We start from the raw sequence: 27,830 nt of genomic DNA on the forward strand, positions 1-27,830 counted from the left end.
CAATGAAAGTTTAATTAAATATTATCCTAGAAGCCATTAGTAGATGAGCATGGAAGAGAAGGCTCTGACCACATGCAGGGCCAGGCCCGCTTCCAGGAATGACCCATAGAGGCTATTCAGACAGGACTGTGGTGCCCCAGTGGGGAACCCCACAGGAGATTTCCCCAGTGAACAAGCTGTGGCATACACTCCTCTCTGGATCCCCACCTTCTCATCTATCCTTTAGGGAAAACAAACCATCCTTGATGGCTAAGAAGGAGAATGGCACACAAGTAGTTCCCATCCATGGTATTTATTTGTTCCATAATAATTCACAAATTAAATAGTGCTTCCTGACAACATACCAGCTGCTCTTTAACACGGGCAATAAGGAGAGCAATTCACATTCAAGGGGTTGGAGTCATCATACTACACTAGAAGGGACAGCAGAGACCATCAGGGGGATGGAGAGGATTTGTAAGGGAAGGAGAGAGGAGAGATTGGGAGGAGAAAGACCCCTGCATTTGTAGAAGTCATTACTATTTCTAGGTAGTTTTCATATTGGCTTTACTGGCAACCCCATGTTGGGAATGACAAAAGAAATCTGGGTGGGTGGTTGCCTGAGAAGAAAAGGAAGTTTAGAGACTGAACAAGAAACCAGCACCCACACTGGTCAGATGAAGCTTCCACAATCTTTGCCACCACTTATCTTCTGTACTGGCTGAAGAGGGAGAAGAAATCTAGAGCTTGTACCATGTTTAGCAAAGAGATTCAAACTTATCACAGTCAAAACAAGCTGTTGTTGGTTTGCAAACATACCGTGAAGAATTTAGGGACATTATGTTTTTCTAGTGCATTTCTGGGATTCACCCAGCATAAATACAGTCTTCTGCACAAAACAATCCCCCCAAACCAGGTCCTCAGAAAACAACTTTGCATTTTACTCCTGCCTAAAGGGGCTGCCTTCCCAGAAAGCCTCAACATGGTACAGAACCAGGTTTCAGCCTAGATAGCTCAGCCCAGGCTGCAGGACCACCACCCAGGTTTTAGGTATTCAGTCAACTATAAGAATTCTCTACTACACCAAACTAGATCCTAGACTCTTCTACCTACATAGATTCAAACTCTAGAAATACATCTGGAACCATCCCCATACTCTTGGGTACCCTGTAAATAGTCTCCCAAGTTTACAATAAGCTTGACCTACACATGCCTCAACATACGCCTTCCAAAATGTTGGAACCAAATTTGATTTCACAGGCTTAAGGCAAACAAGGTGCCCAGAAACCTGGCAAGGCTAACCTGCAGGCCAGGCTACATGCCTGAGGGCAGCTATTGCTACTGACCTTCTGTGATGTCATAATGCCTAACCATGGGGCAATTAACATCCCTTGAATTTAGGATCCCTAATTTCCTGTAATCTCTACATTTTCTGGAATGCCTTTATGAACACAAGCTAAAAAGATAAGGGCTCAATAAACAGAGAACCTGAGCTGCACTCAGGACTTATCAAAATTATTCACCAGGAAAGCAGTTCTCCAGCTAATGCACGCTCTTCTAAGTAACCAATGACCTAGAAGTTTGGGAGGGAACTTAATAGAAGGAATATATTTATTGAGAAGGGAGAAGCACTGGAGAAAATGCTACAGAGCTTAACCAATTATAAAAGTTACAGTATTTACATAGGAATTTTTCTCAAAATACAGTGCTTCAAAGGCTCTACAAGAAAGGAGGTGTGAAGGGCAAAATGGGTGCATACTGGGTTCAAGAGCAAAAGTCCAGAAATAGCTCTGCTTTCATGCAAGCAAAGCAAAAATATCCCTGAATAAAGGAGAGCAAGAGAGAAGCAGTAAGAAGGATGCCCAGCAGAAGGTGCTAAGAGCAGAGTAGAGGCGAAGCAGAGAGGAGGCTATCTGCCTCCGTTATCCCCAGCTTCAGTTTTCTTCTGCACTGAGGACAGCAGACACATAAGCATTTCCAAAGTTACTGCAGTAAAAAAGATCATGACCGGCAAAACCATCAAAACCACAGGGTAACATATGGACCTCATCACTACCCCTCTTCTGATGGAAAGATGGTTATTCTATGGTCACTAAATAGATAGACACAGAAAGTGTGAGGAGGCAAGATAAGCCAGGAAGAGGTGGACGCTGGGATGGCTAGCCCTGGCTCCCGCTGTTGGTCTCTCTCACGGCTGCTAAGGCTGGGAAGAAGACAAGGAACAGGTGGGGGGAGAGTGAGAGAGATGGTGGGTGGACCTAGAAATCAGAGGCAGGCCATCTGGAAGCCTCAGGATGACCAAACCAACCAGACATATTTCCGAAGGACAAGCAACTGGGTCCCTGCAGCTTAGGACATCTCTAGAAACTATTTCATAACGCTGAAGAATACACACACCTGGCATGATACAAAACAAAATGTTCCAGTCAAGAACTTCACTGGGATCTCCCAGCAACAGTTTATAAATTAGACATACAAAAAATAAAACACTTATTAGATTCACATTTCCAAATTATCCACACAGTGCCTAGAGGAGGGGGTTAATGCACAGGTTGAAAAAGTTGGTAAAATACCCCACCCACATGGTTTGTGCCGTTAACAACTCCAACGTGCCTTCCAAAGTGCTCTGCAATGGCCATGCAGAGGCGGTGAGATGAGGCTGAAGAAGTCTTCCTTCTCTCTAAGGAACTGATGTTATACTGACAGGAGACAGCATCCGTTCTGCTCAATTCTTCTTAAACTAAAGGTTCCGTCAGACTAGATCTAGGGGAAAAGGTGCAGGGATCAGTGACTGGAATTTTCTTTATGGTTGAGAAATGGAGAAAACCTAAAGGTCAGAATATTCCTCTATTTTCCTGTCCTTTTGTGTAGCCCCAACAGCTCATAAGTGTCCCTCCAGAAAGGCCCAGAGACTTTATCTTTTTCCATGATAAGCTCTTGAATATTGAACTAGACCACCGTATTTGGGGGGAGGGGAGAGCTTTAGCATTCTGGGCAAGATAATTCTTTGTACTATTTAACTGCCACAGGCCCCGCATGTTAACATCACTAGCCCCTACCCAGAAAATGCCAGTAGTATCCACCCACCTCAGTCACTGGGACAATAAAAACCATGACCCCACCAATGTCCCCTAAGGGCAATGGTACCATTTCCAACTGAAAACAACAGAACCATTTCTCAATAGTGATGAAGCATCCTTAGAAAATAACGCTGGGCAGAAACAAGTGGTTCTTGATACCCAGCTACTCAAGAAGGCTCCCATTCCCACTCTTTTCTAAAGAGCAATGTTGGATTTGGTAGAATTTGTCCTAAACCCACAATAGCAACAAACATTGTGTCAGAAGCTATTCACCTACAAGGGAGAATCAACAAACTTTATCCGAGAGAGGAATCGTCGCAGCTCCCCACGGCCGATTTTGGGGCTGGTCTCCTTTAGCTGGACCATTTGGCCCTCCATCAGTGCCCACCGCAGACTAAGCTTGCTGACCACCAGGGGTGCTGGATGGCCTTTGGAGCTTGGCCCCGTTGTCCTGGTGACATAAAAGGCATCTTTCCAGAGGTCGTTAATTCCAACTGAGGAAGGACAAAAACAAGCAGTTAACAAGGACAGGAGACTCCGTTAACAGTAGAGCGGTTTGGTTCAGCAACTAGATTCATTCGTTCATTTACTCCTTCATTAATTCATTAATTCAACAAGAAGTTTGTTGAGCACCTAATAGATGCGAGGCACTGAGCTAAACAGTGGGTGTGTAGTGCTGAAGGACTGAATGCCAGCAAACACCCACTGTTCTGGGTCTTTGTACCATTTTTTCTCTGAAGCTGCTCCTAAGGATTTGGGGAAATCAGGAAACTAGAGGCTATGCCAACTATGGTGACAATTTGGTAGAAAAGTGAGCACAACAAACCAGAAATTCTGAGAATTCCTAGACTGTCCATACATGGTCACATAAGCTATTACCTCTGGGGATGGGACTGCACGTGCCGCTCGGCTTGCAGCAGATTCAGAGGGGATGCATCCTCGCTTTGTAAGCCTGGTGCTCTTCCCAAGGGAACACTCCAGCAATGGCCCCGGGGCACCAGGGACACCAGGGAAAACCAGTGGCTCAGCACACCCCCTGCTGTCATCTGAAAGCATACACCCTTCCCTTGGGGACAATGGTCTTCTCACACACAGCCAGTACATCTCTCCCATCTGTGTACACAGACTCCCACCGTCGCTGGGACTGACCCTCTGATGCCGTGACTGTGCCCGTGGCATTGGCCAGGTCCAGGAGAATGGAGGGGAACGCAGGGTGCAGGAGGTAAAGGTGGTGAAGGCTGGGTGGCTCCATTCCTAGGGTGACATCCTGACAATGAGAAGCAAAAAGGAAAAGCGAAAGTAATTCTGCATCCTACATGTGATGGTCCTCAGATGCAAAGGGCAGAGAAGTGATGGTTGCCTATTTCTCCCAGATGCTAGGATCTGATCCCAGCTACAGGAGAAAACTCCCATATACAAGAGACATATTTCAGAGCTCAAAATACTGACTAATCACTAACTTCTTCAAACCACTATAGTTAGGAAATGTTTTCTCACTTTTAAGAAAAAAAAAAAAAAGAAGAAGAAGAAATGTACATGCCCCTAGAAAGAAATCTGCTGTAGAGGCCTCGCAGTCTCCCACTTGTGGGAGCATTAGGGTGCCGGTTCATCCCTGCAGCCAGTGGGGATGTGTGCAGACAGTATCTATGTATGAAAACATAGTGTGCTGGAGACATTTCCTCTATTGGATATTAAAGCCAAACGCAAGTGTCAGGCTAAAAATCACAAAAATTGTATCATTTACAGAAATAAGCAGAAGGTAGACCAGACACAGCAAGTTATTAATTATAAAAGGTGTGAGTGTTAGTCTCCAAACTCCCTGTAGCAAAAGAAATGCACACTGGAACTTCCTTTAGCAGTGTAATTTCTGTGCAAGGACGATATTCAGCAGGAGCACAGGGTGCAGCCATGTAGCTGTTAAAGCGCAGAAATATCATGCAAGGGTCAGTAAACGGCTGCTCTACTGAGCTCCCCAAGAGCACCTCCCCTTCCCTGGGACCATCTTGGGCCTCCTCTTGATGAGGAAATGAAACACTGAAAAATGATTATTTCCCCTGTTTCTATATTGTCAGCACTGGAGGAAGTCCACTAAGTGAGGAGAAGCATGGGCGGGAGGCTTTCAGCCACCACTCTCCCACCACAGGCTCACAAAGCAAAAGAGGGCTTTTCCACATACCCTTGGGTCCCAGGCATGACAAGACAGATCTACGGCTTAGCGAACACAAGAGAATAGCAAAACTCCTTCCTTACTGCCTACAGCATAAGCCCAAATTCCTTGGCATGAAAACCAAGGTCTTACACCATTTAACTCAAATCTGCCCTTTCCAGCCTTCTCCTACAATTACTTACCTGCCCCATGCTTCAAGAATGTCTGATGACTGCCTAAACACATGCTCCACTTTGCTGTATCTAGCCTCTGCCCATCTTAGTCCCCTTAGACCAACTATCCTGCCAGCTCATTTCCTCACGTTAGAACACGCCTTGTCCTTAGGTCCCCAACTTGAATGCCACCTCTTTCATGAAAAGCTGCCTACTCTCCCCAGACAAAATGAGTATCTCCTTCCATTTGTGCTTCCACCTAAAACTCTTATTTGTACTTTCTATTACATTTGTAACATGCCTTTGTTACTTTTAGATGCTTACATTTGAGAATCATCTGTTCTAATCCCCACATTTTATTAAATGAGAAAACCAGAAGTTAAAATGTTAGGTAAACTGCCCACGGTCACAGGTTAGGGAACAGCAGAGTTATTAAGACTATACTCTGGATGTTAAGTCAATCTGATCCTCAATATGAGGGAATACATTAGCATCTTCACTTGCAGATAAAGATCATGAAGCTCAGAAAAGTTAAGTGACTTGTCTGAAAGCACACAGTAGATAAACTCAGGACTCTTCCTCCTTCAGGCTTCCCCCTCTCCTTTACCCCCCAACCCCCATCTCACATCCTCACCCCCATCATCAGGGGCCTTCTGTCTTCTCTAAAGGGCCAACAGTTTCCAGTTTATCCTTAGATCCCTACAGAGAACACGGTACCTGATACATAGTAGGTACTGGCCAAAATGTGTTGAACGAAATCAAGGTGGGTCTCCCTAAAAACTCACAGGTACCTCTTACACTGCTTGTCTCATCAACCCCATCAAAATACCTCAGTATAGCATTTAAGACTTTCTAAAATCTGCCTTCTGTGTATCGGACCTTCTCTCCCACAATCTCCCCAAGTGAACTCTCAACTTCAGCCTAGCAGGGTCCCTCTGCTGTAGCCAGTGGCCAAAGAGCTGTGGTCAGCTTTCGCGCTGCTTGGCTGAAAGGCAAAGGGGGGAAGCAGAGCTCAGGAGGAAGCAGGTTCCTGTTCTGCCCACTCGTAGGCTGCTTTGTTCTACCCATAACCAATTGGAAGTGTGGCTGATCTAATAACACCTCCAGACCCAGTCGGCCCCACAGAGCAGATGCCATCTGACAAAGTGGCAAAGGGATCCTCCCAGGCTCACTCACGGAATCAGGAGGTGCAGCTGGCAGTCCTTCAGCCCAAAAGAGGAAGACAGACTTCCGGTCTGAAGTAACTGCTGAGGTGGTCGGTGTTCTTTTCATGTGACATGGAACACTGTAACTCCAAATAACAGAGCCGGAGAGCCCATCCACCACCATCACCTGTAAAAGAGAAGACAGTGAGCAGAGCCCATCCTCAGAAGGGCAGCGGGCCCAAGAAAACACACATGCACACACATTCAAATAACAAATATGAACAGGGTGAGGTTACTAGATATGAACAAACTGGGTGTTCAGAGAGCATTAAATAACAACCTGGATCCAGAACCGTCTTCTGTGGTTCTATTCCCACGCCATACAGTTTGCAGGCCCACAGAATTCTCTGGTGGGAAGGGGGCATTATAACTCTCTAGTTCACCTCTCATTTTACAGATGAGAAAATGAAGGCTTGGAGCCAGGAAGTGACTTAGAAATTTCCCTGTTTCTGACAGTCCTCAGACAGAGCAGCCATGCTGTGGTGGCGCTGAAACCAGATGCCAGCAACAGTGCCTCCTTCCTGCTCCTTCCCTCCACCCACAGCAACACACTGGGAACCACTAAGTGAACGCTACATCCTATGTGCTGTGCTGAGAGCTCTCTGTGTTTGACTCTATTGGTGTCCTGGCATATGTAGCTCAGCCCTAGCATAGCCCTAGCTGGTTTGGCTCAGTGGTTAAAGCATCAACACACAGACCAAAGGGTCCCGGGTTGGATTCCGGCCAAGGGCATATACCTCGGTTGCAGGCTTGGTCCCAGTCAGGGCGCAAGCAGGAGGCAACCACTCGATGTGTCTCTCTCACACAGATGTTCCCCCCCTTTCCACTCTCTCTGAAAATGCAATGGAAAAAATATCCTCAGGCAAGGATTAAAAAAAAAATTTTTAAAGAGCACAGTCTAAACAGGCAAAAAATAAATTAAGAGAAAATTCACTCCTTAGTTGCATCTCTCAAAGGATAATTAAAGAAGCTGAATTCATAGTCCCTGGCAACATTTGTATCTCTTTTCCCCACAAACACCACACATCCCACTGTTCTAGAGCGTGTCATCTGTAAAAGTCCCCAAGGAACTGCCCCGTCTACCTCCAGCCCCGTCTACCTCCAGCCCAGTGTCTTTTGCCCTTTCTCTTCAGTGTCTCTGTTCTGCAGTATGTGGAAAGCCTATGCCTCTTTTGACAATCATGCCACTATTCTTCCAGTCTCTCTGGTCCTCCCCTTCTCTGCCCATCTCCAACTCAGCCTCACAAAGGTCTTAGAACCACCTGGAGAGACAAACGCCTCTGAGCAAGCAGAGAGGAAAACAGGCCAGCAGTTCAAGATTCCCTCTAGTAGTCTTGGGAAGAAAAGAAGACTAGAGACGCTGCACTAAACGATTTTATCCAGTCACACATTATTTCATTTAACTGTCACAATAACCCTATGAAGGGAGTAGGTAGTGTTGTTACCCATTTTATAGATGCAGAAGCTACAGCCTGGCAAAATTATGTCATTTGCCCAAGGTCACCAATAAGTAGTCGAGCCAGGATTAAAACCCAAGTCTTAACCCTCAGCATCTCAGCCCTTAACCAGTCTACTATATACGCCCCTCTCCCTCAATCCTGCCAGGAACACCAATGAAAATTCCAATCTCTACATGAAGTTCCTTTGAAAGACACTGAGACATTGCTTCTTTCCTGCACATCATTGCTGCAAGACTCTCCCTGGAGTGACACCTGATCATCAGATCTTTCCTCTGCTTGTGACCGAATAACCCTACTGCGTCCACACATCATCCAAATCCTGCAGTCTTGCTTTCATGGCCCTCCATGAGCCGACCTCATTCTGGCCTCTTCTGGCAGGAACACCCCTCAGCCCATCCTTGTCTGTCCATCGGGCAAACCTCTTCTCTGCTCCCATGATTCTGCACATCCAACTCCTGGCCAACACAAACTGTCTCTTGACTCCCTTCACTTGACCTTCTCTCCACACACCCGTGGCAGTGTGAGCCCCCACCACAGCACTTACCACAACGCGATAGTGCTGTGTGCAAACAGGCACCCCAGTGACTATGACTTACAGACAGTGGCCTTGCCTTCATCCAGCACAGAATTTGGCAGACATTAGAGGTGATGATTAGGCATGTGCTGAATTCACTCTCAAGCAATAGTGTGCAATATATACAGACATATTTTAAAGTGAGGCTAAACTAAAAAGCTAGGTCAACTTACCAAAAAGAAGCTAAAAACACTAATTCTGCTTGTAATTTAAAGAAATAAAAACTGTCTATTCCATTATTATACCCTCATAATATGCAGTCTCACATAAAATCGGAAAGAATCACTCTGTCCTTGGGACATGCCATGCCAGTCTGTCTCTGGGCCTCTAGTCTTGGTGTTCCCGCCCTACGTGCTTCCCCATCTGTACCCTCTCACAGAAATGCAGTTCAGCTTTCAAGACCTGGCTCACCCTTCCCTCTCTTATAAAGTCCTCCACAACAACCTGGTCGCCATGGATACCCAGCCTGCTCTGAAATTTTCGGTGCACATTGTATATGTACTGAACTATTAGACTTATTTCTGCCTGCCTTTCCCCACCGAGAGATGTCAGAAGCCACTAGTGCCTAACTGCAGTTAGGAATCCAGAAGGTGCTCCTGTGCAGGAAGGCCTATTAGAAAAGCTGCAGGCGTGAGCGCTGACTTGTGAGTTTTCACCTTATCCATTCAGCTACACTTTGAGTTCTTTGAAGGAAGGAACATATTTTAGGTTCTCTTTATTTCTCCCAGTGCCTAGGGCAGAGTTGCATACAAAATACATACTTTATATATGTTTTGATTGACTTGAGTCCCAAGGTTTTACCTTTTTCATCCCAACTCCATCCTGTATCTGCAGAAGGAAGTCTAATGTCTGATCGTCAGTGAAATACCCAGGAGTAGGCTGGCTACAAACGAGAACAAGGTAAGAGATTGACGGTGAACAAGCAAAAGAGGAAAATAAGGTCCCCTTTCCCTCGCTTCTCCCGCATCAGACCCAGTTATCCAACAACTGTTCCGGGCAGGTTTTAAACATAGGAAAGTGGATCAGAACAGCACAGGTGAGAAGGAGCACACTGCAAACCTGTGCAGGTCCTGAAGTCTCAGCGTCCAGTGCGGCGTAAGATTCTGCCCCCGAAGCAGGACAAGGGCCTGTCTGGTTGTGATGAGGAGGTTGCTGCAGTTGGAGTCTGGTGCCTTCACCATCTGGAGCAGCTCAACACCGTTGCTGAATCACCAAGACCCCAACAGTCAGTCTCTGGATTACACGCGATTCCTGACCCACTTATTTAGACCTTTTCTCTAGGTGTGCGTGTTTGCATATACTCTTGCGTTCATGTCCCGCCATTAGGGGAAGTCTGTTGCTCAGTTGAATCTCGTCTGCCTGACCTTTAGAAACCAAGGATCCCTAGAAAATTCACGCAAGTTTGTAAGGAACTCACAGAAGTGCCACATACCCCTCACATTGGATACTATGGGAAAGAAAACAGAGCCAAAAAGAATGGCAGGGAAGGGAGATGGGGATCTGGACAGGAGTCTTGAAATTGCCATTAAACTTGGACAGCAAATCCTGGCATACGCTTCATCAATTTATTTCTTTCTCTGTACAACCGGGACCATTTTATTTAACATTTGTGAAGTACACTGGAACAACATGATGCTGCCTTAGGAAATGAGTGAAAACTTCTGGTATTAAAGAATGAAGACAATTATTACACAGGCCTGGGGTTAAGTGGGTAACATCCACTGAAAATGACAAACAAATCACATGCTTTTAGCTAAGAAAGAAAAATTAAAAATAAGACTTCATGGATACTATTCTTGCTTCTGCCAAAATGATTCTTCTACTAGGACAAAAATACAAGAAGAGTAGAGCAGATACTTCAGCAGTTTTACAAAGTTATTTTAAATAAATCTATCTCCCTACCTAAAGGTTCCCCAGCCTCACCCTGCCCCTCTCTGACTCAGAACCTAAACAAACATCCTTCCTTGCAACCTATGTGCAAAGGGGTCACACATCATGCTGACTAACACACAGATATCAACACTTTGTGTTATCAGGAAAAGAAAATTTCTCACTCACGTTAACCGGATCAGAAGATAGCTTAAGGCTATCACTCTTTCCCCACAAACCTCTGCGCACATATTCACCAGCCCAATCAAACTTAGAGACTCCATGGCACACAAGAGCTTAGGAAACCTGATGACAAGGTCCTACCTGTAAATATCAATGAGTTCTGACAAGTTGACAGATCTTCGCTTCTCCCATTCTGACTCTTCTATCTGCAGAGAAGGTGGTGAGCTGTCTCGATTTTGAGCCTGAACAAAAATGTCCCGCAGGGCGACGGCTTGGATATTTCCTAGCACCACAGGAACAAGAAGAGCCAACACTGAGAAACTGAATTTAATAGAACTTTCCCAGGATGAGGGTCTGAGAGAGACAAAGAGCCTGATGATATGGGTCTAATATAGCCCGCCCAGACTGGTCCTACGTGGAGTGAACCGGGAAGTGAGCATGCAGATGCTGGACAAAGAGTCTTCTCTTTGGAGAAGGCAGCAAAGGGAAAGTAGAGTTAATGCCCTGCAACAGGTGGGGGCAGTGAGCAGTCCCTACAATAGGAGGTGTTGAAAGGGCTGGTGTCAGCAATTCCTGAGCTCTTACCCTGTCTCACGTACATCTAATCACATTCATCACCTAATCTCATACATCAATGGGCACGGCAAAAACCAGCCTTGCTTCTTACCAAAACCAAACAGGATGTAGACAGCCCCATTAGCGGTGATGTAAACCTGAGGACCAATCAGGTTCCCCACTCCCACGATGTTGTACTTCACAGGTCGACCCACTGGACTCCCTGTCCGGCCAGACACCAGCAGAAAGCTCAGATCTGGCTGAAGAAGTGAAAGGGAGTCGAGTCAAAAGCAGCCCTATTATTTCCTAATCAAAAAGTTTCCACAGTCATTACTTCACTGTTAGCTAAGGGTTCAGAAACACTTTCCAAAGTTGGAAAGAACCCGGCCAAACTTGATTTACTTTATTTCCCTAGGAGCAAGAAAAGAGGCAAACGTCCCATTCCCTTGTTAGATACCCGCAAAGGGCACCTTTACGGCAGCTCAGGCAATTTCTCTGAAGCATAGTTGTTGCTATGAACAGTCTCTTACCAGCAGAATTCTAGCCCAGAGCTAAATATAGGACAGCTAACCCCTGGTCTCTACTCTCATACCCAGAAATTCCCAGTAATATTTGGTCCCAACAAGAATCAGTGCAGAAACTGATCTCCCATCATAACATCACATGTCTAGCCTGGCCACTCTCAACCTTACTCTCAAGCAAAGATGGGCTTTTTATGTGAAAGGCCAGATGGTAAATACTTTAGGTTTTGTGAGTCAAGTGGTTTCTATAGTAACTCTCTACCACTATAGTGTGAAAGTGGCCACAGGTAATACATAAATGAATAGGTGACTGTGTTCCAATAAAACTTCATTTATAAAAACAAGCAGTGGGCCAAATCTGACCTACAAGCCATAGTTTGCCAACCCCTGCTCTAGAGGATTTTCTTTGGGGAAGAGAGTTGCTGGTTGAGAAATATGAGGACTGTATTGATATCATGACTTCAATAAAGCTTTTGACAAAGTTTATCATCCTAAGTTCTTATGGACAAGATAAAGACAAATGATTTCAGAGGAGTCAGTGACAATGCAGAGGGGGGTTTTAGTGGAATGTCCCAGCACCCTGCTTTTGTCCCAATCCTGGTCATCATTCCTATCAAAGACCTGAATGAACAGAATTCAAGCTTATCACAAAACTGAGAGGAACAGCCTATGTGCTATATGAGGAACTCAAATCCAAATAGTCTTAGGCTGAAATATGGATCAAATCTGGAAGAAGAAATAAGGTCATTAATGAATTGATTAGTTAAAAAACATGGGTTTTAACTGATTATAAACAAAAACTCAATCTTAGAATATGATTTTTTTGTATGTTTTATGAACTTTCCATCAGTCTCTTTCTGTTTTATAATTGAAATAAAAGTTAAGTACAATAAAATTAACAATATACACACATGGTAAAACACAGACACTACTCTAGGCACTTTAAATATGTTAGCTCTGACTTTGATAACAATCCTACCTTTACATACAGAGAAATAAGGGCTTGGCTAGGTTACGTGGCTTACCCAAGGCCACAAAGCTACAAAGTGATAATTATTCAGAATTCAAACACAGGTATATCTGGCTGCAAAGCTCCACCTGCCACAGTCAGTGGGACCATAATGAGACTGCCGGGGAAATGGGTTCATAACAATAATTTATCCATTTAATCTCACAGAGCAAATTTATTTAAACCTAAGCCCTTGTAATAAGAGGTTTCAAGCAGCATTTATAATAACAATAGTAGGAACTAACTAAAGCTGAAGTATTCCCTATAAGAAATAAGGACCATTTAACATAGAGCATACCTGCGATTCCCCAATGGCAACCACAAGATCTCTAACTCCATCTTCATCTACGTCGGGAAGCACAGCCCCTGGGGCAGCCAGGGTACCATTGGATAGGTAGTTTGGGTTTAAAGTCCAAATGGCTTTCCCTAGAGAAGGACAAATAGTCTGCTCACAATGATGGCTTTCTGACTCCGGAAAAGACAGCCACAATTCCCCCAGGCCAGAGGAGAGAAACTCAGGGGTAGAATCACAGATAGCAGCTCCTACTTCCTTTTTCCTTTAGTTTGTACCTTACTGGGGAGGAAGGGAGCAGGGAGTATGAGCTGAAATCCTCAGGTATCTAGCTAACAAACCCGGGCAATAACTTCACACCTAGATTTTTTAGACAAAATGGAGGTACTAACGGCTCCTCAGGAGAGAGGAGCCCGCTTGTCTGGGACAGACGAATTGACCTATTAGAGATTATTACAACTATTAAGGAACCACCCAGGGCAGCCAATCAGAAGACTAATGCTCTCTCCTACCTTGTGTTCACCTGAGTAGAGAAATTGTAGGAGATTTTCAAGATGACCTCAGCTACAGAGCTAACTCACATGCAATTTTTTTCTACTCAGAAGTACCCACGACCAAACTCCAACCTCTAAAACTGGGAAGGATGATATTTGACCAGCTTTGCTTGAGTCCAACGTGTTAACAAGCATACCAGCAGTATACTTATGACTCAGTAAAGAGCCTTCATTATATGTGATTCCTTTTCATTCCTTTTGTCATCTGTCTGAACGCAATAAGAAGACAAAAGGCAAAAGCAACATGCCTCAAAGAACCTTTCTTCACTGACATGTTTTTACATAGTTGATGCCCAAGTTTACACATGGACCCCATAGATATTAAATATTAACAGGCAGTGCTCAACTGTCTTTTGTACCAAGAACAGAGTATGGAGACTATTTAGAAATCAAAGGCTGAAGGTATTTCTGCTCAGGTTAAACCGTGGATCTAGCACTCAATCTATTCCAACCTTTTGTGTTATCTCCCTAAATAACCACCTTCCAAAGCAGTCAGTCAGATTTTCCACCATACAAGAGTGGAAAGGTCTCTTCCCCACCAGACTGTTCTAATCCAAGATTATCGCTCACTGGAGCAGAGATCTTTTGCAGTGAAAATGAACTTCACCTGATGTCGCATTGAATGCGCTGAGCATCTTGTGTGTCCCTGTCACAAGGCAGATGGTCTCGGCCACGCTTCCTGGCATCAGATCCAAACATGTGATATCTCGAGCCTCCTCAGGGAGAGGACTAGACCAGAGTGTGCTGCCATTCATCCCCGAAAGGCACACGAGAACAGCAGGTGGCCTTGAGACACCTAAAATCACACAAAAGAGAGAAAAAAGGAAAGGAGGCAGAGGAAATGAGGTAGAGATGAGCAGGAAGCCAGAAAACCAAAAATAAATGGTGGTAAGGCAGCCCCACACCTGTGTACTCAGGTCCCTCCCATATTTCTGGCAACAAGGTCTGAAAAAAAGAGGGCCTGTCATGTCTGTGCAACACATCTCCCATCCAAGATAAGAGCCATGGACCTCCTCCAGGCTTCCTTGAGCAACTCCATGCCTGCACCTATCCTAACACATGTGTTTCTGTGTCTGTCACCTGAGCCCCACAAAATACTGACATCCTTAAGGATAAAGACCATTGCATTAATTTCTGTACCCTCAGTGCCTTACAAAGCACCCAGTACGTAGCAACCAATTGTTTTCTGAATAAAGGCAGGAGCAAAACAATGAAGAATATAAAGTAGTAGTTATTGAGAACAACAACAAAAAACAGGAGGAGAAGGTATGCTCAGAAAAATGAGGCTAACCTAGACTATCTGCAGAGCAAAGAGCAAAATATCTGAATTCTAATCATCATTAGCAAATGCTCCCTGAGGCAGAAAAAAGTATTTTTATTTTTTTTTTAAATAAACCTGAAGCTTATACTTAACAACAATCAGTAGGTCTTCCTGGTCTAGAGTTCAGCTGATTTGGGCCCAGTCAGGAAAGATTACTACTTGGGAAAACTTAAGACCTAAGCCCAAGGATAGCTGGCAAAGGATTGGAGGGCTCAGCTTTTTAAAAAATAATCCTTTATGTCAATCAACATAGCAGAATAATAACTTTCTCTAGTGCCAATTTTACATTCACTTTCTGTATGGGATACTGACCAACCCCACATACTTCCTACCTCCAGCAACAACTAATACAACTTCCTGGCACCTATTCCTCCGTGCTGCTAATTAAACACACAACCTAAAAACAAGGGACAGACTGTAGCTCACTGTTTCAGCCTTGGTTGCCAGAAGCAGTGACACACATGACAAGTTGTGGGTGATAAATGTTAGTGTTCAGACTTCTCAGGGATTCTCTAACATACTGTGCTGTCCTTCCTCCTTAAGGGCCCTACAGACTCCACATCACTTTTCCAACTCATCATTTTCTGGATGGTGATGGGTTATCCCTTCTCCACTAGTCTGTGAGGCAATGCCCACACTCATTTTGTTTAGCTCAATATAACCAGCACAGCTCTACATAAGGTACACAGTAGGTATTCAATACATAGTTACTGAATGAATGAATGAATGAATGAATGAATGAATGAATGAATGGACAACAGAGCAAGCAAATAAAAAAATACAATCCTTCTATGCTCGGGGCACAGATCTCTGGACCCACTGCTGGGGTTACGGGCAGCAGTTTGACATAAGCGTCGAAAACATGAACTCTACAGCCAGCCCCCAGGATTTCGATTCCAGCTCTATCATTCACCAGGTGGGGGAAACTGGGCAAGTTCCTTAGCCTCATTATGTCTCAGTTTCCCCATCTGCAAATGGGGGACAATAATATTTAGTATACCTAAAGAGACTGAGTTGAGGGATAAATTTGTCCATAATATGTTATAGACTTACAATGGTAAATAGCACATAGAAAATACCACGTCAGCTATGTTATTATTTTTATAATCTGTGGCCAAATCAGGCTGGTTCGTGTTGTGTTCAACCAAACCCACAACCTTGTCATTATGAGTCCTGATATGTAGCAAAATATGCAAAATACCAAATGACCAAAAAAAGTCTCTAAATCTAAAAGTGGATGGGGGAAATTTTTACTTCAAAGGCTAGCTAATGAGTCATAGGCAGGAAAAAAATATAACTCAGGTTCAATCACATAAAAGTCAGCTTCTTGCCTGCAGGTTCTCTCTGTAACAGATTTATGCTCAAGAGGCTTCCACAGAGTGCACAAGCCCCAGAAAGGTATTTCTTATAGCATCAGAGAGGCACGCAGCCTAGAAGTCTCTAAAATAGAGCTAGGTGTTTATTCCAGGGCCTGAATGATTAAAAAGTAGGTACTAGGACATCCTCAGCCTCAGACTTGAGTTCCTGTGTCAGTTCACAGACTATAGTTCCAATCTACTTTAATGGAGGCTGCAGGACAAACCAAAGCTCCCATGTACCTATTCCAAAACTGCAACACTTTTTTTTTTGTGCAGTTGACATGTGTAACAGCTGGGGTCCCAGGAAATAGCACACTCAATTAGGGTAGGTTGGGAAAGGTTTAATAAAGAGAGAGGTGTGGTCAGGATATAGAGAAACCACCAGGAACAGTACAGTCCCTCAAAGCTGTTACCACTCCCAGGCCCAGAGAGACAGTGGAGAAAATGATTACTGGAATCCAAAAAAAGAAAGTCCTGTAAAAAAAGGCCCACCTTGACAGGAGCTGCGACCTGTGATCAAGGATGTAGCCAGACTAAGGCAACCGGGCAGGGAGGGAGCCGGAGGAATACATACCCCCTCTCTCTCCTCCAATTCCTTGTCAATGCTCCCCATTGGACAAACCCAATTGGAAGTCCGCAGGCAAGGAAGACCCTTGGCATAATCCATACAGGTCAGCCTCCCAAAGCAGAGGACAGAATGGAGAGCAGAGACAAAGGAGTAAACAGAAGGAGTAAAAGGAAAACACCTAGCCAAGATGGAAGCGTGAGACACATATTAGTACATGAACAAAGGCTTTCAGTTGGGGATGGGAAGGTAGGAGAGGCAATGTTTACTATAATCTCAGAGGCTATGAAAGCTGACTGGGAGAAAAGTCAAGAAACCTAAGTACCAATGCTGAGCACTGCAGGTGTGTAGGCAAGTCACCTCCTCTCTGCGTCTCAGCTTCTTCACTGGCTGGTGACCACTAGAAGTTCCTTCCAGCTACAGAGCTCTATGGTTTCTTGAAGTGAGCTGTATTTACACGCAGGAACTCTCTGCTAGGGTTTATCTTGTGTGACAGCTCCATGGTGACTTCCTATTCACGGCAGACCCTTTTCTACAAGGCCCTCGGGAGACGCTTTCTCTTCACTCACAGCCCCTCCAATCAACGAGCTTCTCCAGGAGCAGCCTCTAAAAGACACATCTCTTACCGACTGCACTGCCATTCTTTGAAGTTGCAAAGGAGAGAAGCACATCACGCAGGCCATCTCCATTCACATCGGCCAACTCCAATGGAGACAGGTCCCCACCTGATAAAACACATTAAAAAAACATCTTTAGCAAGTTACCACAAATCAGTTAGGAAAGGAATGAATACATAGTGCCAGCACTTCCATAAAAACCAGGCAGACATTCGGTTCAAAGGTAAGAGAGAATAAACACAATTCTGCCTATTCCTCTCACTAAATACAGCTAAAATCCCTGGACATTATACATAAAACAAATATAAGATGACTCGGGGAGGTGGTGAGAAGGCAAACCAGCTAGGGACTGTGAGACCCAAGAAATGACAAAGTGATGACTCCTCTGGGTTTTCTTTTGGCCTCATGTGTCCCAGACTGGGTGCTGCAGAAGCAGACAACCCAGATATGCCACAGGTACAGACAAAAAAGGCCCCACCCAGCCAGGCATGGCTCAGTGGTTGAACATCGGCCTAGGATCCAGGAGATCGCTGTTCCATTCCCAGTCAGGGCACATGCCTGGGTTGTGGGCTCGATCCCCAGTCAGGGGCATGCAGGAGATAGCCGACCAATGACAACTCTCTCATCATTGATGTTTCTCTCTTCTCTCTCCCTCTCCCTTCCTCTCTCTGAAATCAATAAAGATATATTTAAAAAAAAAAAAAAAAGGGCCCCAAGAAGTACTGGCCCCCCTAGCCTAGCAAGACAGAAAAGTTTTAGATAAAACTACTTCAGTCCAGCCAAACAACACAGATAAAACCGTGGCTCCAACCCCAGAGCAAAGGCCAAGCTGGGAGTCTAGACTTCCACCCTTGCCTGGCAGTAACAAGGCACCCTTCCTCCTCCACCAGGGTCATGTCAGAGAAGGCGAGGTGGGGAGCCAGGGCTTTCACCCCCTAGCACACCAAGGCCCTCCAAGCACCTGGGAAGCCTCTAGTTCTAGCCCACCCAGCACTAATGAGGCAGCCCTCCTTTCCCACCCCCACCAGGGTGGTGTCAGCAGAGGCCTAGTGGATGCCTGGCCTTCCATCTCCACCTGGCAGTGCCAAGGTAGGTATTGTCACAAAACCCCTCACCCCCCAACAGAGAGAATGCCTGCCAAATTTGGAGAGAATTAACACATGGCTAATGGAAGTGTAAACTGGTACAACCACCACAGAAAATAATTTAACACAAACTACTGACACAGAACAGACACATACCATATGACCCAACAATTTCGCTAAGTTTATACCCTAGAGAAAGTCTTATACATTACATCAAGAAATACGTACAAGAATCTTCTTAGCATTATTTTTTTTAATAAAAGCCACCTAAATAAATGTTCATTAACAGTAAAATGGATTAATAAGTCATAAAATATTCATACCATGGAAAATTACACAGTGGTGAAAATGAAAAACTCTAGCTATAGCACTCCAATATGGATGAAGTGCAAAAATATTTTTTAATATGTTAAACAAAAAAACCATTCACAGAAGACTACATAATTACATTTACATAAAATTCAAAAACAGGTAAAATTAGAGAGTATACAGTTTATGAACACGTATGTGGTAAAACTGTAAAGAGAAGTAAAAAAATTATCAACTCAGGAGAGTGGAACCCTTTGGTGGGCAAAGGGGGACACAGTCAGGAGGGACATATGGGGGATTTCAGAGGTCATTATGATATCCTATTTCTTAAACTGGGTGTTGGATGCACGAACAGTTTGTTACTAGTTTTTACAGCGTATATAAATATTACAAGAGCTCACTTAGAAAAATTAAAAAATAAAAAGGAAGCAACATTCCATGTAGTAGATACATAACTTCAGTCACACCCACCCAGTTTTGCCTTAAGAGAAAGATAAGAGCACAGAACTCATCAGAAGCTAATTCAACTAGGATCACAGAAATGTCAGAGATGAAATATTTCTAGATCAAGATGATACAGGGATGTGGGAATATTGTAGAGGAGGGGAAACTGTTCCTCTATCCTCTTAGGGTTTCTAGCTGGGACTGACATAGACAGATTAACAAGAGAAAAGCACTTATATTTTATTTAATAAAACGGTACGTGTACTAGAAGTCCCCAAAGGAAAATGAAGACCTGGTGGTGGCCTGGCCTAAGTGCTTATAACCCAGGTTGAACAAGAGTGGCAACTGCAGCAAAGTAACTGAAATATATGTGGAGACAAGAGGAAGGTAAGAGGCATTTTAACAAGGTCTGTTTGTACACATTTCTCTTGGCCTCACCTCCCTATCTCTGGTGATAAGAATGTTTCTTTCCTCCTGGTATAGGAAGACATCTCTCATATGAGAGTTTCACCTCCTGATTTCAGGAAGAATTGAGGGTCATAGCGACCTTCTTGCATCTGCTGTTGTTCAAGTGCCTTTAAGTCAAAATAATCAATATGCCACAGTGACATATTTGGGGTGGTATATTCTGAACCCCTTCAGCTTAATGCAGTTTACAAGAGACAGGAATGCTCAGCACTGAGAGTTGAGATGTAATCCCCATTGATCCAGAGCAAGCTATTTTAAAGAGACCTGCTCCAAAATGAGACAAAATAGCTAGAATGACTTGGGCACCATCTTAAATAACCACTAGGAGCAAGAAAGGAAAGTTGCTGCAAGAAAGCAACTCTCTTTTACTTGACATTATTTTAAAATTCAAATTAGGTCAGGCTTCTATAATCAATGAATGCCTGAGGGTCCTACAAGAGCACTGGTTTCTGGTCTGGCCAGGCGCTGAGTCTTACTTTTCTCTGTAAATAGCCCTTCCTACAGCTCTTTGCTCTCCCCTGATACAGTGTTGGCTGCATAGCAGGAACCCAGCAAACAATGCTCTGTCCTATCTACATCTAATTAAAACCAATGCCAATACCTCTTCACCCAGTCCCCCTCCCCTCTGGGAACCACCAATCCTCTCTCTGTGTCTATGAGTCCGTTTCAATTTTGTTTGTTCATTTATTTTGTTCTTTAGATTCCACACATAAGTGAAATCATAAGATATTTGTCTTTCTCCGACTGACTTATTTCACTGAGCATAATACCCTCTAGGTACATCCATGCTGTCACAAATGGTAAGATTTCATTCTTTTTTAGGGCCAAGTAATATTTCAGTGTATTAAGAAGTACAAATTGGTAGTTACAAAATAGTCACAGGGATGTAAAGTACAGAATAGGGAATATAGCCAATAATATTTCAACAACTATGTATGGTGCCAGGCAGTACTAGAAATATTGGGGAAAACACTTTGTGAATTATATGATTGTCTAATCACTATGCTGTACATCTAAAACCAATACAAAATAATATTGAAAATAAACTGTAACTGAAAAATTTAAAAAAAAATTTTAAACCAATACCAACAGAAATACAACAAAGCAGTGATCTTCCCAAGTTTTTTGAGCTGTATCAATCCACCTTTTTGTTTTATTTCAAATCTTAACCTCCTAAAGGCATCTCTACACATGGGGGGGAAATATTATATGACACACATTAATTTTTAAAGACTTGGAGAAAATTTTCATTGTAATCAGAAGCTTTACAGAATTAGGGATAAAAATCCTGCAACTCACCTCCATGGGGACCCAAGTGGCGGCTCCAAGTGCTGTGCAGATCTCTGGGGGGACAGGGGATCAGGAAAGCACATACGAGCACCAGTACCATTGAGATCACCAAAGTCAGCAGAAACACAGATGTGCGCACATAAGACACAATGGAAGAGGTTGCCTTCTGCTCCAGGCCTCCAAGGGGTTCCGAGGGGTACCCCTCTGTGGTGACCTCCGAAAGATGTGGCTTTGCAGCCTCTGCAACTTCAGCGTCTGAGTCAGGCTCTGGGGCTTCTCCCAGAGCACTCTTCCCATTTTTGACCCCTCCGTTCTTCTGCTGCAAGTCAAGCACGAGATCGTCTTCACTCTCATCACTGTCGGCCTGGGTGAGGGGATCATACTCCCCTAGGTCTGGGCTCTTCTTCCCTGAAAAGACAGAAAGAGAGAACTTCAGGGAGAACAAGGAAGGAGAAACCCTCACCAAGTACATGGCAACTGTAAACACCGAGGAAAACACACAGAACTAAGCAAAATGAAACAAGTCTAGATTTACAAGCTTGGGCCTTCATGGCTCTGCAGAATAGACGCCAGCATGGAGGAAAGACTAGGGGAGGGGGGAAGTCACAGTCCTCTAGAATTACTGCTTTCATGAGTTTAAGAAATTGGAAAAGAAACAGAGAAAGTAAATTTCAAATACTGTTTTAGGTTTTTTGAGTGTGTTTTGTTTGTTTTTTAAAAAACTCTTCATTGGTTTGAATCTCACTAATGAAAAAGACCATGGCTCTCACATCATCAATCTTCCATATGCCTAATGTGCACATTTTCTTTGACTTTCTTAGATATGCGCTCTTCCAATCTTTTCTGGGACTTCCCTAAACTTTTAGAACAATTATTCTCTGTACACTGCTTCTCACAGCCCAATATTTGTGTCTTCCTAATTGTTTCTATGAAATAACTTAGCAAGTTGAATGCTAAATGCTACCTGGAGATGTTTCACTGGAAATTCACTCCTGAGAATCTTCCTGGGATTCCAATGCCCTTTCACTACATGTTTCAGTAAACACTGTTTCTCTCTGAAAATGCTATTCTAAGCACCTATTCCAGGAGGGGTGGGGTTGAGCAGGAACACAGAAGTAGAGAACTTGTCTTGAAGCTGGTTTACATAACAAGCACCTGTTTTTACTTAGACCTTATGTTTATTTGGGGTGGTAAAGAGCTGGAAATTACAAGAGGACTTAAATACACCTCACAAGCCACCTCTTGGCTCTCACTGCCAATGATTGGGTGATTTTATGCCTTTATTTCATGTTATAACCAAATAAAAACCAAGAAAAAGCTTGTCTTGGAAATTACCTAGTAAGCTGTTACTAATGCAAATGCTACTTTAAACCTTTTGTTAAGAAATATTTAAAAATTAATTAAGAAGGGGAAAAAAAGAATTCTTGACCCTAATCTCTGTCTCTGGTCACTATGATCTTGGTGATGTCACTTCATGTATTACATCTCAGTTTGCTCAAGACATGAAATGAAGCAATAAAACACTATATGGAGAGCCATATGGGTAGTAAAATCTTTAAAGTTTAGTGTTTGGTATATAGAAAAACAATAAATGTTTGGCGGAAAATGAACATTCCACAGAATAATTTTATAACATTAAGTACTTTGCAAAAAATACACAGAAGATACTGAGAAATCTGGCATTTTATTGTATTCTCACCTTCAAAGCTATTCAGTTTGTGTGATAAATATTGTATTTGGTTTTAAAGGCATAAATTATTTTTAAAAAACAATGTTTAGGAATTTAATTCAAAATAGTACTTCAGGATATGCCACAGAGTCACTACAGGTTCAAGCTAATCTCATGGATTTTTTTGACATTGTGGGTCCAATCAGGAAACTGAAACCAAATAGTAATTCAAAGAGGACAAGTTTAATGTAAAATATTATGAAACAGTGACAGGAGAAGAGAAGTCTAAAAGGCACCAAACGATTGAGAGGCAAGGTCTAAGGAAGGATGAACTTGGCATTTAAAGGGCCCAGATCCCCCTTCACAGATCAGGCAATGAAGGTGAATTTGGAGTTCAGGGGTAATAAATTGATAACTGGCATAACAAACAAACAGAAGTAAATGCCAAGTCAGCATGCTCACTTAGCCCCCTGCTAGCCAGGATACCGACATCCACCAAGGAAGAATGGGGGGGGGGGGGTCCTAAGTTAACAGGCCTGCATTGAATTCTAGCTTCCAGCTGCCCCAGCTCACTCCTCTGGCCCCAGCCTCCGCCCACCTGTCAGCCAGGAGCTAGTTGTAAAGCGACTGCCCATATCAATATGATTAACAACCAGAAAGGAGCTGTCACTAGCAGTCATTCTGTAAGATACTATAAAGGTCTACAAAAACTCAAGAAAGAAGTTACAACCAAAGAGCAAACAAAATCAGCTCGAGAACAAACGTTGGACAAATGATACCATGAAAAGTAAGAAATAATGAACAGACACTTCCCTGTGGAATTAAAGGAAATAGTCTTCTCTGAAATAAGAAAAAATGTAATATTTCTAAGGAGAAATGACAGTTCAATAGAGAAGATGACAAGTAAACAAGCAGGGCTTGGAAAAATGGAAGAAAATAATAAAACTATCTTAGAAAAGGCAACTTTGCTGGGATCAGCAAAAAGAACAGACCCTGTTGAAAACAGAGTCAGTGACATAAAGGACAGATGGATGAAAATCAAGAAAAATGAAATGGAAATAACAATGGCTGGCAGTTCCCAGCCCTTACTATGTACCCTTCCAAGCCCTTTTACTGTCTTAGCTCAGTAAGTCTTCGTGACAACTCTTTGAGGAAGACACATTATTAGCTCCATTTTAAAGATGAGGACACTGAGGTTTGGACATTTAACTAACTGGCCCATAGCTAAACAGCAAGTAAGCGATAAGGCAAGGATTCGAACCCAGGCAACCTGGCTTTGAAGTCTGTACTGACTACCTAAGTGCCTCCCATGGAAAAGAGCAAGGCTTCTAAAAGGACTAGAAAGAAAGGGATGCCTGTAGGAAACACAGGTGATCCAATATATGCATAACTGAAGAAGAGAACAGAAAAGAAAATGGAACCAAAAACAGTGTTTTAAAAATATACATAAAGCGTTCCTGCCATAAAGCAAGATCTAAAACCGCAACATAAAAGACAAAGAAAGAATCATATGAGCAGCCAGGCCGAGGGGGAGAGAATCAAGTCACTAAAGATGGGAACAGGATCGGGCTGACTTCTCCACAGCAACACACATTCCTAAAGGGTCATGCCGCAGTATGTAAAAAGTTCTCAGAGAAAAAACATGGAGAGTGAAGTACAAGAGCTCTGGTCCAGACACAGAATTTCTGAAGCAGAAAGGCAAGCATGCAAGAGCTCAGGGGCTATCTTACTCTTATGTCTTTCTTTTGAAAGTCATAGACGATGAGGAACAATTCTTGTCCTAACTCTTAAATATTTACTTTTAAATTAATAATAGTACATATTTTTCCAGATAGTTCAAAGACAAATTTCAGCTTAGCTATTACAGACTGCAAGTTTTGGTTAGAGAACTAAAATATTTTCTCTATCCGTGTTTCACAGAAAGACAACAAGGAAGGATAAACATCAACCCTTCAGGCTGAGGAGCTAACACCAAAGCCATGCTTCTAAGCTCAGGGCCCCTCCGCGCTCTCTTCTCTGATGGTTTCAGCCACCACCCACATTTTTAAAATCAACGAAAGGCTTTCAAAGAACAAGGGAGAAGACACTGATTTCATAATACATCCATACAAATGAGCTCTCCATAGCTCTCACTTTTCCCCATAGGAAGACCGACGGTGCTGGCTATATAACCTTTCCCACAATGGTATGGAGGAAAACCTGGAGCAAAGAGAGGCAACTGTACTGTCCTCAAAGCTTTCCAAGAAAAGATACCAGAATGTGTACTATTCTAGGACATGTACTATGCTTTACATAAGACTATACTATACACTCTACTGCAACCTAAGGTAAATAATTCCCATCATGGGTTAGTTTATGCAGGGCACACAATCAGAAGTTACACATAATAAAACAAATCACTACAATAACATTACGCTCTGATGTTCCCTTCAGTGTTTGACCTTCAAACTTTAAAATGAACTAAAAATATATATACTTAAGAGATAATTTGTCCCACAGGTGCTTTATGAATGCCACATTGTCCCTCTGTTATTGAATAACCTCATTCTACGCATGTGAGCCAAACCTCTTTCCAGCTTGAGTTTAGTGGCAGGGTATGAGACTGTGAAATATGTTCTCATCAGCTGCTCTTTCTTCACGAGGTTGAGGATATCTGTAATTACCTCACTATTGCATTGGGCTTTCCGTTAAGTATCACGTTCATAAATGATCATGGTGCTTATGATGATAATAATAGTTAACACTTGCTGAATAACTAACATGTGGAAGGTTAACAAACCTCTCAAGTATATTCATCTCTTATACTTTGCCAAATAACCCCATGAGGCCAATACGTAGTAGAGTGTGTGGAATACAGTGAATGTTCCATAATAATATTATTATTACACATGAAGAAACTAAAGCTTGAAGAGATTAAGTAACTAATCTGGTAAACACTGGGTTTAAATCCAAGCCTGTCCCATGCTCGTAGTCTCTATTCTATTCTGCTTCCTTACACATAAAAAATAGTAAGGACGCCATTGTGGTGATCGTTTCGCAATATATTCAAATACTGAATCATTACATTGTACACCTAAAAATGTTATATCTTACTTCTGCTCCTTTTAAAAACAAATAGCAAGGAAGCTAATTAAGGTAACATGACATAGGAACCCAAACAGTTCCAATTACAGTGTATCCAAACAGAGCTAAAAGAAAGCAACTTTTACTTAATATAAAAGCTAAAAATTGTATTTGTGGTGGAAGGGAGAAAAGGCAAGAGGGAAACAAGCTCATGTACAAGCAAAACAACAACAAAAACAACCCATACCACATAAAAAATATATATGGCTACTGTATCTGGGCCTAAAAAAGTATCAAACATACTCGACTGCTCAGGGCAAGCTGCTGTCCAAACATAGGACCAGACTGTGTTTTCTCTACCTTATCAGAGGGCCAAGTTACTGCAACTGAACACTCCAGGCAGTAATAATGCCAGTCTCGGGATGTGAGAACGCAGAAGAGCTCAAAAGGTTTGAAAGTAAGATTTTCTTTCATTCGCATCCTCAGAGAATAACTACCTCCTATGCTAGAAGGGAGGCAGGGAGGGAGGCAGGGAGGCAGGGAGGGAGGGACTAAAAGAAAAAAGAAATAAAGCTAAATATGTCTGACCACCTCATTACCTCTCTTGAGGATATCAGCCTACACTAAGGATACACAAGGCTACTCTCTTCAAAGTTAATTAATCCTGCAGGTACGCGGACCTGCCCCCTTTTCATTTCAATGTTCCATACCCATTCCAAAGTAGATATCAACGTCCCTTCCATTGTTCTAATGAGCCCATGTGAAAAGAAATGTCTTAGGTTATAAAGTCTGGAGACAGAAATGCAAATTCATGTCAAACCCATACCCAACACAGTCACCCGTAGCTCAACGGAGCAGACTGCAAACTCCCTGAGGACCAGGCCCGTGCACCCAGCCTGCACCTTAGGCTGGATTCCCACCAGACGGCCAGCGAGCCCTTACTAACCCTGCCAGTGAAAGCAGCTGCTTTTCCCACTAACCCTGTACCTTAACGGCAAACAAATGTGTATAGCGTAACGTTTAAAATGTATTTAGGTAGAACCATAAAATTTTTAAAGCCTTAACGTTTAAATTTTATTTGGACAGATAAAACAGACATTTACTGAAGAAGCTAGTTTCTAGCAGCACAGTTCCATTCTGAAGGTTAAAAACAAAAAACAAAAACAAAAAGAACCAAAACCCTTGGAGCTGCTGCCCAAAGTACTGAATTCACTCTGGAAGCTGTCATCACCACCACCAGTGCCTCTGTAAAGAATATTCCGTACATTATCTGCAACCGGCAGGCGCCAAATCATTTCCCTCCGCAGCGCTCAGCCGCGCAGCCAGCGGCTGACCAAGCGGAATCAAAAGCGTGAAAAGACGCCCGCGCTCGGGTCCTGGCGTTTCAAATACCGCTTCGCGCCGCTGGACAAGTCAATTAGCCAAATAACTCTCACTTTCCTCTTCGGTAAACGCGGAGGGAAAACACAGCTGCTCCCGGGGGTCACGGGTCTACCCGCCGCCCCGCTCAGGTGCAGCCCCAGCGGGAAGGCGCCGGCGGCTGGGCGCCCCGCGTCCGGCGCGGGAAGGATGCGCCCCTCGCCTGCCCTGCCCCGAGGCGCCGCGAGGCGCGCGGACCTCCGCCGCCGCTGTGACCTCGCCGCCGCAGCAGCGCCGGCCGCTCCGGCCACCTGCCCCCGGCCTCCGGCGGCGCCTCCCTGCGAGAGTCCCGAAGCTCGCCCCGCGCCCGCGATCCCGACCCGCCGGGCGCCACTCCTCCCAGCCCACCGGGACTGCGCCGCTCGCCTCCGCGCGCCCGCAGCTCCGCCCGGCTTGGGGGCTGGGGGTCGGGGGCTGGGGCCAAGCCCCGACCGACTTCGCCTCCCTGTCCCCCCAGGCCCGGCGGGGCGGGGTGGTCGCGAGGCTGCGACTCCTTACCCGGGAGCTTGAGCGCCCTGGACAGCACTGTCGCCATGGCGGAGGCCCCGGTGCGCGTGCGCGCGCCCGCGTCCTGTCGGGAAATGTAGTCCGGGCGGGCGCTGTGCGGGGCTGGGGCCGAAAA

At 44.0% G+C, this 27,830-nt stretch overlaps 1 protein-coding gene across 2 annotated transcripts; it reads right to left on the reverse strand.

Annotated features, from left to right (window-relative positions):
• Nucleotides 1-273: 273 nt before the first annotated feature.
• Nucleotides 274-27,776, reverse strand: FAM234B (family with sequence similarity 234 member B). Of its 2 annotated transcripts, none has more exons than XM_081128813.1 (13): nt 27,707-27,776; nt 21,067-21,465; nt 17,471-17,569; nt 14,208-14,396; nt 13,053-13,180; nt 11,337-11,484; nt 10,811-10,952; nt 9,677-9,820; nt 9,419-9,500; nt 6,555-6,710; nt 4,209-4,326; nt 3,337-3,553; nt 274-2,742 (listed from the first exon to the last, which is right to left on the reverse strand). In XM_081128813.1, exons 1-13 carry the CDS (start codon nt 27,741-27,743, stop codon nt 2,715-2,717), a joined length of 1,887 nt encoding a protein of 628 aa, XP_080984939.1. In that variant the 5' UTR covers nt 27,744-27,776; the 3' UTR covers nt 274-2,714. The 2 variants fall into 2 exon arrangements, with proteins under 2 accessions (XP_080984939.1, XP_080984940.1); XM_081128814.1 differs by having other exon boundaries at nt 3,333-3,553.
• Between the last annotated feature and the right edge of the window lie 54 nt (nt 27,777-27,830).

Source organism: Miniopterus schreibersii (assembly GCF_964146895.1).
Source record: "Miniopterus schreibersii genome assembly, chromosome: 2".
Classification (NCBI taxonomy): Eukaryota; Metazoa; Chordata; class Mammalia; order Chiroptera; family Miniopteridae; genus Miniopterus; species Miniopterus schreibersii.